Raw genomic sequence first — 12588 nt, forward strand, 5'->3', positions numbered from 1 at the left:
AAAGGGCAACATTGATTATTTTATAATTAAATATAATTATTTATGGTAAAAACCAAGATTTTTCACATGTTTACCATTACTTCTCGTTTATGGGTAATTTAATTAGAATTTTGATTGTAGGCACAATATTTCTTTTTCTTTTCTTTTTTTTTTCCCTAAATACTGATGGTTGACAATTTTATTATTCACCATTGCGTTACATTTGATACAGTAGCGCCTACTAAAGCCGAAAGTTGCAGAGGGCAGGGCTGGCCCACCTCAGAAGCTTACTTAATATTATAATTAATAACCTTCGTTAATACAATTTATTATTACATAAATTTAAAATAAATAATAAAATCAAAGTTTATTATTTAGGTTTACTAACGGAACAGAACATTTGGATTGATATGAAAGTATCGAAATAAAAGTTCATGTACATTTTATATCTTTTTAAAAATTTAATCCTTATTATTTAAATTATATTGCTATCAAATAATAATTATTTTATTTTAAAAAGTGATACTAACAAATTAATAATAAAAGAAAAACAAACTTAAAAAGATTAAATTTGTAGACTAAATTCCAAATGCTTGTGCCCCCTTTTTGCTAAAGCTCAATATTTGGCGCCTACTTACTTCACTGCTCTCTCTCCCTCAATTTCCTCCAAAACTTTAATTTAGGTTTCTTGACGTCCATTTTCAGTTTTTTTGAGTCCTCTCATACCAACTACACTGACTATTCATAATTGCTGCGACTCAGCTATGGCCTCCCAAACCCACATATCTCTCGATTTCCAAACTTGTGTCTTTAAGAAAGAGAAAGTCTCCCTCGCTGGTCACCACGAAGTGGGTTTTTTTTTTTTTTTGTAATCTCATTTCGAGAGCTTATTGATTTGGGTTTTTTTTTTATAGTACATTGTGAGAGGAGGAAGAGATTTGTTTAAGTTGCTGCCTGATGCTTTCAAAGGGATTAAGCAGATTGGTGTTATTGGCTGGGGCTCCCAGGTACCAAACCAAACCCCCAGAATTTTATTTTTATCATTTTTTTTGTCTTAGGCTTTATTTTCGTTTTATTTATATATGGCCATTTATGACTTCTCCACTCTTGTATATATATTAGACATTGCAATTCGTGTATGCATGGAGTAAATATAAATATTATTTTATCCTGGAATTGAATTATAAAATATTTGGTGTAATTTTATTTTGTATTCATTTATAATTCCATCATTTTGGAAAAAAAAAATTCATTTGATGGCCTCTAAATTTGCCTCTGGTTTGATGGCATCGTGTGCGTTGTGTTATGTTATATAGCTTTTGGTTTATTAAGCAAGTGGTATCCATGTATTGTTGTATAAAAATACTTTGCATCTTCACTCAACTAAAGAAAGAAATGGTATTTTGCTTCTTGTAATAGATATTGTTGCCCCAGCAACATGGGTTGCTGTTTATATCTTTCATATTCTTCATTATGGTTTCATGAAGTACCCCTTTGTTCAATGTATATCGGAATGTAAGTAGAGGGATAAAATCTCCAACTTACTAACTGCTAACAAACTTCTTTCAGGGACCTGCTCAAGCTCAAAATTTAAGGGATTCTCTTGCTGATGCAAAATCTAATATCATTGTCAAGGTGATCTCTTTAGTTCAGTTACGTTGTTATCAGCAATTCAAATAGCGGAAGAAAATGGTTGTGAATATAAATCACAACAATAGCGGCGCATAATGGCCGCAAGAATAGCGACAATAACATCCCGCTATTCTCATTTTCTGGCTTTCATAACGTTAAAGGAAAAAAGATGGCGTTTTAAGCTGGAAAGAAAATAAATTAATGTTACTCAAATTCTTAAACATTTCAAGCTTTAGCCTTTTTACGTGTTTTAAGTTTTGGTTTTTTAGGTGCACCTGCTAAAAAAACCTAGAATGTTAAAATAGAAAATAGAAAAAATTTTATAATACGTACAAAAATTTAATGGTTTTATTTTTTATTTATTTTAGAGATGTAGGCATTTACATTTATAAAATATAATATAATATTTTTGAGAAATATTTAAATAATATAAAATTACAGGTTGGACTCAGGACCGGTTCTCCTTCTTTTGCTGAAGCTCGCGCTGCTGGGTTCTCTGAAGAAAATGGCACTTTGGGTGATATGTGGGAAACTATTTCTGGAAGTGATCTTGTATTACTCTTAATTTCTGATGCTGCATAGGTTTGTTTCAATATAATATTTCTTTTGGCTAAACTACTAATGAAAATAACTGGTTGGTCATTGGTCTTACTAATTATATGATTTTTCTTGCGCAAAGAATTGAATTCTATGTGATTTTGCAGGCTGACAATCATGAGAAGATATTCTCCCACATGAAACCCAATAGCATCCTTGGGCTTTCCCATGGCTTTCTTCTTGGACACTTGCAATCAATGGGCCTTGATTTCCCAAAGAACATTAGTGTAATTGCTGTGTGTCCTAAAGGAATGGGTCCATCTGTAAGGAGACTTTATGTTCAAGGGAAAGAGATCAACGGTGCTGGAATCAATTCTAGTTTTGGAGTCCATCAGGTATTTTTTTCCTTGTCTTGCTCCGTTCTCTTTTCTTTTCTTTTCCTGTTAAGGCATTGACTAATTTTCTTTGTGCACAGGACTTTGATGGTAGAGCTACTGATGTTGCCTTGGGGTGGTCGGTTGCCCTTGGATCACCTTTCACCTTTGTTACTACTTTAGAACAGGAGTACAAGAGTGACATCTTCGGGGAGCGGGGTAAGTAATTTACCATGCACTTCTGCGATCAACTTATATGCTTTTTCTTTTAGCTTATTGTGCTTTGACAATCATTTCTAGGCATTCTTCTCGGTGCTGTTCATGGAATTGTGGAGTCTTTGTTTAGAAGATACGCCGAAAACGGAATGAACGAGGATCTTGCTTACAAAAACACCGTTGAATGCATTACAGGAATTATATCAAAGACCATCTCAACAAAGGTTGTCCATTGTGTCCAATTTCTTCAACCTCTTATATTTCCTAATCTTTATCTACTTTTCTCTTTTGCTCTACCATGGTGCAGTTGGACCTGTTAAGTGTTTGCATTTATTTACTGTATTCTATTTTTTTTCCTTTAATAGGGCATCTTGGCTGTGTACAATTCCTTGTCAGAAGAGGGAAAAGGGGAATTCGAGCTTGCCTATAGTGCATCTTATTACCCATGCATGGATATACTGTATGAGTGTTACGAAGATGTAGCTAGTGGAAGTGAAATCCGCAGTGTTGTTTTGGCTGGGCAACGATTTTATGTAAGTATTTTCTTTAATCAACTGTTGATACTTTGACTTGTAATGAATTCGAGTTTCTCATTATTTGGAATTTAAAGTTGCACATGGTTATTGTTATATAATTTATGGATTTATTCACACTCTGGACCAGTAAGATTCATTGTGTTTGGAATTGTTGTTGAAAAATAAAATGTGAAATAATGCTTAATCTTTATTAACCATGTACATCCATATATATACAAGTATTTACAACTAACTGCCTTGATAACTAATCCCTAACTACCGGCTAATAATTACAACAAACTCTAACACTCCCCCTCAAGTTGGAGGTTGAAAAACATCCTTAACCCCCAACTTGTACATTAAATTGTTGTGCTGTTGGGACCCTAAGGCCTTAGTCATGATATCTATTTCGATATTTTTGTACGCTCATGGTAAACAGGATTTGCTGCAATCTGTATTGCTGCTTTACTATCACAACACAATTCAACTGGCTTCAATGCACTCCTATCTCTTGTAACAGTCCTGTTAACCACACTATCTCTGCTGCCACAGTAGCCATGCTCCTATACTCGGCTTCAGCTGAAGACCTAGCCACTGTAAATCAAGGAACTCCCCAGCATGATGCAATAACCAGTGACAGATCTTCTCGTCATTGGGCAAGCTGCCCAATTAGAGTCACAAAACGCGGCAAATTTTCCTTCATTATTAGCCTTGAACAACAAAACCTTGGCCTGGACCTTTCTTGATATACCTCAAATCCTAATTGCTGCCTCCATGTGAGACCGTTTTGGCTGCTGGATAAACTAAGATAGTGCACAGCAAACACTATGTCAGGTCTAGTATGAGTCAAGTAGATTAATCTTCCAATCAGCCTCTGATAGCTTGTTTTGTTTTCTAGCAGTGCATCCTCACTTTGTATGTCTTTATCATAATCCACAGTTGTCAACTTTAGATTTTGTTCCAATGGTGTTGAAGCTGTTTTAGCATCTTTTAAGCCAGTGTCTTCAATTAATTCATGCGCATACTTCTTCTGGCTCAACACAATTCCTTCCTTAGACCTCAGCACCTCAATTCCAAGAAAGTACCTCAAGTCTGCCAAATCTTTCATCTTGAAGGTCATATTTAAAACTTCTTTTAATTCCTCTATCATATCAACATCATTCCTTGCTATCAATAAATCATCCACATATACAAGTAACACCACAATTTTTCCTTCAACTCTTTTTGTAAACAAAGAGTAATCATACTTACTTTGTGTAAACTCGGCTGCAAGCAAGGCTTCAGTAAGCCTAATATTCCACTGTCTGGAAGCAAGGCGTATCAAGAACTGAAATAACCGCTGTTGCAGCAAATGCAACAAGTTATCTTGAGCTCAATCACAACGACAAGAACTATAGGGCACAAGAGCACTATGCTTATCCCACAACAACTTCAATCGATTAAAGTATGCAGCAATCAAAGAATCACCCTGACTTGCAGTAGCAATCTCTCTATGCAAGTAAAAAATCCTCGCCCCATCGACCTTATTGAATCTCTCCTTCAAATCTCCCCAAACCAATGCAGCACTGGAAGCAAACACAATACCTGCGGACAAATCTCGGCTCACAGTATTGATGATCCAAGACAAGACTAAAGCATTACAGCGATCCCATTGGCTACGAATCTGATCATCAAAATTCTCCCTGCGACAAGTGCCATCCACAAACCCTAATTTATTCTTCGCTAAAAGAGCAATCTCCATAGACCTACTCCAAACGTTATAATTCTCCTGTTCAGTCAACTGTTGTGAGACTAAAATCATCCCGGCGTATCTGACGGATGCAAATATAGCTGGTGAGTGTAATCAATAGAAACATTCTCCAATCCCGATGACGGAAAACCTGCCTCGGATACCATGTTGAAAAATAAAATGTAAAATAATGCTTAATCTTTATTAACCATGTACATCCATATATATACAAGTATTTACAACTAGCTGCCTTGATAACTAATTCCTAACTACCGGCTAACAATTACAACAAACTCTAACAATTGTTTCACAGGAGAAGGATGGTCTCCCTGCTTTCCCAATGGGAAAAATTGATCAAACACGCATGTGGAAAGTCGGTGAGCGAGTCCGAAAGGCACGTCCATCTGGTGATTTAGGGCCATTGTATCCATTTACTGCCGGTGTCTATGTGGCCTTGATGATGGCTCAGGTATGATGCTTGCCTTTGATATAGACGAAGGTTGTCAAACTTGTCTGATGATTTTTATATTGGTTTGAATAATTGCAGATCGAGATATTGAGGAAGAAAGGGCACTCGTACTCTGAGATCATCAACGAGAGTGTGATAGAGGCAGTGGATTCGTTAAATCCATTTATGCATGCTCGTGGAGTTTCTTTCATGGTTGACAATTGCTCTACAACAGCACGATTGGGATCCAGGAAATGGGCCCCTCGGTTCGATTACATCCTAACCCAACAGGCTTTGGTGGCTATGGACAATGGCACTCCCATCAACCAGGATCTGCTTAGCAACTTCTTGTCAGACCCAGTTCATGGGGCTATCGAAGTTTGTGCTCAAATGAGGCCAACGGTTGACATTTCAGTGCCCCCTGATGCTGATTTTGTGCGACCAGAGCTGCGTCAATCTGGCAATTGAGTAGGTGGAATCTTGGAACTTGAGTGGGCAGCTATATTTATATAGTGTGTTTAAGCCAAAACTTTCTCTTCGTTTATAAATGAGTGATGTAGTTTTAGCTGTCTGTAGGGTATTTGAACACTAATGGCACTAGATTCCTTTTTTTTTTCCTTCCTTATTAGCCTCTTCTTTGATATGACTCCTTTGGATTTACTCTTGAGAATGCTTTTGGTGACCAAATTTCTTGAATCTTTTAGATTGCTTTTTGAAAGTTTTGTTGAAGTTATGAGTAAGCAAAACAGTTTATTGTTGGAGATCTTTAATTGCAGTGGTCATTGCGTTTATCACTTGCAAAATAATAATTCCATCTTCTCAGAAAATTTTTTTTGGGGGGGGGGGGGCCGGTTGAAATTTTAATTTTTTATAATTTATATTTTTATAATTTGTAAAGGACTAAATTGAATTTTTATAATTTTAGGGGGCGCCAAAGTGTAATTTTACCTTTATTAATTTAAAATTTTTAAAAAATTTCAAAAGCTTAAAATGTAATTTTCTATTTTAGGGGGCCGGGGCCCATTCCAACCCCCCTAGCTACACCCCTGCATCTGCTCCTTTTGCCTTCTTCAAAATACATCTCAAAAGTCTATAAGGACTCAATCTCTCTGTAATTTGTTTCCTTGACGGTTATGACCTTAATGGCAAAGATCTTTTTAACACTTTTCTAATTAATTAACTAGAAGTGCACATGGCTAGATCGGGTCAAGTTTTAGTTGGACCATGTAAGGTTTTGTAATTTTTTTATAAATAAAATTGTTTATGATTGTAATTTTAAAATTTAAAATAAAATTAGGTAAACTACATCAACAGTCAACTTCAAGAAAATAACAAAATAATCATTGAACTTTCAACCATGTCAATAAACTTTAGGAAAATAACAAAACAATCACCCACTAACATTTTCCGTTTCAAACTAATAGAACAGATGACATGACAATGAACTAAACAGCAAAAACAGAAAGAGGGGGGCTTTTTCACCATTTTTCTTCATCCCTCTCGGCTCCCTCATCACCAACCTCGACGTTGGCCACCTCCACAAGCTCACTATCATTTAATCACCACACCAACATCACTCATTGTCACTCCTTTGTCAAGACACCACCACCATAACCACAAAATCCCTACCCTTAAACATTCTATACCCATGGAATCCCAACCAAAAATAAAAATTCCAAATATCAAATCAAATCAGCAAAAGCAAAACAAGAATCCCTAATTGGCTTGCATCAAAAGAGAGAAATAAAAAAAACAAAAAAAAATCAAAAGAGAAGAAATACACACCCATTTTGTGTCTTACGGGTTGGAGAACTCGAGCCACCAGTTCGATGATCTAAATAGAGTCATGGTTGATTGAAGAAGAGTAGTGGCCGAAATATGGTGGTGATCCAACGATGGACGACAGAGATCTATTGAAGCCTTGTTCGACACTTTGAGGTCTTAATCTCATGGTTTTGAAGGCCTATTGATAAACCTGAGGTGAGATTTGAAAAGAGGCAAAAAACAGCCATTTAGTGATAGCGGTTGGCCAAAGAAGGCCATGAACCGCAATGACTAGAGTTATGAAAAGAGAGAGAGAGAGAGAGAGAGAGAGAGAGAGAGAGAGAGAGAGAGAGGGAGGGAGAGAGAAGAGAAGAAGAAGAGAGAAAAAAAAAGAAGGACAAAGATTCAATGGAGTTGCCTTAGAGGAACAAAACAATCGTAGTTAAGGTATCTCCATTTCTTCTCTTCTTCTTCTTCTTCTTTTTCTTCTTCTTCTTCTTCTTCATCTTCATCTTCATCTTCTTCTTCTTCTTCTACCGCTCAGCCCAGCTAGGGTTCTTATGATACGAGCACGCCCCGCGAACTTTATCGAGCAAGTCTGTCAAGCCGAGCATTGACATGTTGGCAAGCTAATCCCAGCTCGTTTCCAGCTCTACGAGCTCCGTCCAGTTCAAATCCAGCTTATTCGAGCTTAATCCAACTTGCCTGAGCTAAACCGAGCTCACTCCTAGCTCATATTCAGCTCACGAGCTAAACCTTAGCTCAACTTCAGCTTAGGAGTTTAATCTCAGCTCAACTTTAGCTTAAGGGCTAAAGCTTAGCTCATTTTAGCTCAAACCCGGTTTTAGACTTTAATGCATTAAATAAAATCTGAACATAATTATTTAAGCATCAAATTTGACTTATATTAATATTTGTTTTAATATGTCATAGTTATTACATATTTTAATTATGTTCACATTGTAGCCGATTTAATGCATGACATTAATGTGTTCACATGATGTCTCATAATTTGATTTTATTTTATTTTTTGTAGATAATGATCAAGGACGGCACAATGAATGAAGAAGTATTAAATACTGGTGCATGTACGGCTAGATGCAATGTTTCTACAAATTCATGCATGTGTCGAATGCATGTATGGACATTAAAGGCTAGTCCATGAATGGATCAAATGCATGGGATGATAGAATGCATGAATGGCTTAAGTGCATGTATAGTGGCTGTCTCCTAACTTTCCAAGGCACTTATTCGGCCAAGAAGTAGCTACTAGCTAATTCCATGTTGACCATAGAGCTCCTTGAACATGTTCACACTTTGAATTGACCTATAAGCTACTACACATGCATGGATGGGTTCAAGAACGTCCAAAGGAAGGAATTAACTCAACAATTGATTGAATTAAGTGCATGCACAAAGGGGAGAATGAATTTACTAGGTTCATGCTGCCATTTATGAACCTACATGCCATTAAAGTGTTTAATTATGAAGATACATGTTCCATACAAGTGCATGAACGTCCCAAGGAGATGAATGCAACCTTTGGTGCACATACAAGTCACTTGAAGCCTTTCTTTATGACTAAGCATTCATGCACACACTTAGGGGGAAGAAAGTGTCCATTCAACTAGTGCATGAATCTGTCGAATTTATGAACTATTTTAATACATTAGTGTGAACGTTTTTATTATTGTATGAACACCTAGATGTCGAATTTGAATGGTCATCTATGTGCCTATAAATATTTGTTTTCTTTCATTTGTAAAGTGGGTTTTTTGAACTTTGTTTTATTGTTTCTTTGTTAATGAAACTATTTAGAGAGGATCTTTCTCCCATATTTCGTTGAAGACTTGTTGGCCTATCTAGTTCTTAGTTGGTGTCAACCTTGTTCTTCTTTTGAACTTATTGCTCAACCGAGTGTGGCGTTCATCCTTATACCGAGGTTCCTACTTTGCTAAGTAGCGGGTCGAGGTTTATCACTTTCATCCTCCACCTTGAAAGCCTATAAGCATTTGGGTGGATATTTTCTAATATTGGTTCGTGCTTGCTTTTAAGAACCCTTTCTTCCATATCCATCATTAAACCATTATACATAGCTTCTATCCTATTTTCCTATCAACTTCATTCCAAAATCGAATTGAACGATACTTTCTCGTAGACGATCGGGCAACTCAGCATACGACTTGACTCTCCCCGAGGCGGTTCGTATCATCTTAAATTAGGGTTGTTTCTACCATAGGATGTCAAGATGACCATTAACCATGATAGGTTAGCTTTCTAGTGCAGACTAACTGAAAATGATTATTGGTGTCTAGTTTATTTTTTTTACTCACTAGTGGTGTACTTTACCAATAAAATTATTAATTTTAAAGGTACAATCAATTTATAATGTTGGCATTATAAAATCTTTGTGAGAATTCTTTTTACCAAATTTAAATTCCATAATACTTTTAAAATATGAATTTATGAAAGAAATATATATTTTAATTTATTTTTAAAATTTGAAATCCTACGAATAATTTATTTCAATTTTTAATATAATGTTTTGAGATTTTCTTGGAATATTGGTTCCCCTTTTTGGATCTACTTTTATTTACTTTTTCAAATAATATAGAAATGAAACATAGTTTTGTATTAAATTAATTGTTCATTTAGTTTTTATTTGTTTAAAGTAAAATTTGTAATATTTATGGATAAAAATTTATAAAATACTAAAAATTTTATATTGACAAAATAGATATTAATAAATTAGTATAACATGATATTTTTCTTTATTTTTAGCCTTGGATAAGTTATTTCAATAAAAAATTTTAAATATACTTGATAAGTTCAATATGTTGTTTGGTAGGAAGAATAGGTTAAGGGTGGGTTTGTATGGGCGGTGGTGCGTTTAATTTACTTTTTGTTTCATGCTATAGTATTTAATCTTACTGCTATCGATATTTTTACATTGATCACAGATAAACGTACCACCCATCTAAACCCACTTTAAGACATATTAAATATTGCTACTTCTCATTCTATCAACATCAATATATCTCCTATCATTGTCCCTAGCAAGGCCCGTTAAAGAGATTAAACCAGTGCTGCCTTTTATTGCCTTATCGATATTCAGTTGGAATCAACTAAATTCTTGATTAATGCTTTCAATATGATTTCATTAGATATTTACATCCTACTCAAAGAAGGCAATATATTCTACTCAAAAAATTATTATTATCTAACCCCCCCCCCAAAAAAAATTAATTTTCCTGTTCAAAATGTTATACAAATTAACCCAACACACTAATTATTATACAAAATAGTTAAAGGTATAAACAACATGTGACAGTTGATATAAAATTTAATGGCAAGAATGATTATTTTTTTTTGAAGTTTTTTAATCCTGTTTCAATAAACAATATGTTTAAATTTACTTAACAAAGAGATATTGAAGAAGAAAACAAGAGTTTTAAAAGCCCAAAATAAAATGAATTCATTATGTTAAATTAAAAAATAAATTAAATTAAACTAAAAGTAAACGAACATTTAAAAATACAAAGAGAAATTTTATGTTATCTGTCACATGTTTGTCATACATTGATTATTTTTACTCCTTCGTAAAAGTAACATTGTTAGCATATTGGTAGATTTAACAAAATAATTTTAACCGTATAACAATTGGGCTTGAATTTTGAAAACTGAAAAGTAGATGGACTAAAATCTTAAAAATAAAAGTATATGGGTGAAAGGATATGGGAAATGTAGTTTGGGCGTATATGTTTTGGTGAATGTATTTAAATTTATGTATATATTTTGGTTTGTATAGTTAAATAAATTTATTTACAAGTGTTAATGATGCCGGTGAACATATGTTTGTAAACATAAAACTAAATATGTTGATTATATATATAAAATAATGAAAGATAAATATTAACATGGGCACATAATAAATACATAGAAAAGGTATTTAGTACGTAGTTGAATAAATGAAAATAGAGATTAGGAAGGAAATAGCAATCCAGAAGCAAGTAAGTTGTGATATGTTATTTCATCTAAACGTTCTACCATCTCAGCTGTTAAATAATTCCTCCAATCTCCAACTTTTCCCTCTCTAAAAAAATGGCGATTATCAACTGTGGCACCTTTGCTGAACTTTTGCACACTTGTTCTATTCACTTCTAAGTTGCTCAAATTCTCAAAACTACATAGTTTCACTATTTCTTCAACCACTCCTTTACTTTCTTCCTCTAACGAAAAAGGGTAACCAAGAAATTCACCTAAGCTCTTAACAATAACAAAGGGCTCCTTCTTCAACTCTTCGTATTTCAAGAACAATATCTTTTCTGGGGTTTCTAAGCTTGCTCTCCAATACCCTAAAACATGATCCCAAAAAGGTCCATAAGGGGATATCCCTTGGCAAAACAACTCAAATGCTTCCTCAAGTGAAAGGGGTGCCAATTCTTTAGGCCTCAACTTGTTCATGAAGAGCCATGTCGAAACAAGCACATCTTTGGGGTCCCTACAGATGTAAATGAACCTGTAACTTTGATTATCAGTCATGGAATTTGGTAACGAAGCATAAGGGATATGACTTGAAAGAAGACGTGGTGAAGGAAACCCATCAAGATCGAAACGAGACCGATCTTTTTCATATAAGTGAGCATACAAGAAAGGGAAGCAATCGTGAGGGCCAGTGGTGAGCAAAGGGTGGTCGGCAAAACCATAGCGGGTGCGGTTGACGATGGCGAAAATAAGTGCCTTGAGCCAAGTGGTGCCGCTTTTTGGAAAGGAGGCTAAGAAAATATCGGTGGGTCTAGGTTTGAAGTGGTCTTGGATCCACATCAAATTTTTCAAAGCTGCATCAGGGTTTACCCAAAAACCTTGGTATTGAACCAGATGTTGAGTCATCCAGCCTTTGCCTTTAGGAAGATTGGGGAGTGTTTCCCTATATCTTTCATCTGCTTTTTGGATCAAATCCGAATCTGTTTGCTCACTGTGGATATTGGAGATGTTATCACACTCTAGAGAGGGTTGAAAAGTAGCCATGGAGGAAGAATTAAAGGGTCGCTTCAACACTAGTGGTGAAGTATTAGGGTAAAAATGGTGAGAGAGACCCAGTCTATACCATTACATCTATATTATTATAATCCCCAAGGATTATTAGCTGGACACATTCCTAGGCACATGGCCAGCTTTTCTTAAATTAGTTTAATTTTTTTATATCGCATTATAAAGACATGATACTCACAAGTTTAATTTAATTATTTTGAAATCATGTATTTAATTGTGTACGGTAATTCACTCATGGTTGTATATATTAAATTTTATAATTCAAATATTTTTTTGAAATAAAAACCAATGAGCTTCATTAGAGAAAAAACAAGTGGCCAACATGCAATAAAGTATCATACT

The 12588-nt window shown here is 34.9% G+C and overlaps 2 protein-coding genes across 2 annotated transcripts; one reads left to right on the forward strand and one right to left on the reverse strand.

The window, feature by feature from the left end:
- Window positions 1-589: 589 nt before the first annotated feature.
- Window positions 590-6193, forward strand: LOC107926590 (ketol-acid reductoisomerase, chloroplastic). The gene is made up of 10 exons (XM_041117465.1): window positions 590-827; window positions 894-986; window positions 1549-1614; window positions 2053-2163; window positions 2316-2543; window positions 2624-2741; window positions 2823-2962; window positions 3104-3271; window positions 5296-5451; window positions 5530-6193. Exons 1-10 carry the CDS (start codon window positions 744-746, stop codon window positions 5896-5898), a joined length of 1533 nt encoding a protein of 510 aa, XP_040973399.1. The 5' UTR covers window positions 590-743; the 3' UTR covers window positions 5899-6193.
- A 4593-nt stretch (window positions 6194-10786) lies between these two features.
- Window positions 10787-12460, reverse strand: LOC107926666 (flavonol sulfotransferase-like). Its single transcript, XM_016857560.2, has one exon. The coding sequence runs from the start codon at window positions 12220-12222 to the stop codon at window positions 11176-11178; it is 1047 nt and encodes a 348-aa protein (XP_016713049.1). The 5' UTR covers window positions 12223-12460; the 3' UTR covers window positions 10787-11175.
- Between the last annotated feature and the right edge of the window lie 128 nt (window positions 12461-12588).

This window comes from Gossypium hirsutum, chromosome A07, assembly GCF_007990345.1.
Source record: "Gossypium hirsutum isolate 1008001.06 chromosome A07, Gossypium_hirsutum_v2.1, whole genome shotgun sequence".
Lineage (NCBI taxonomy): Eukaryota > Viridiplantae > Streptophyta > Magnoliopsida > Malvales > Malvaceae > Gossypium > Gossypium hirsutum.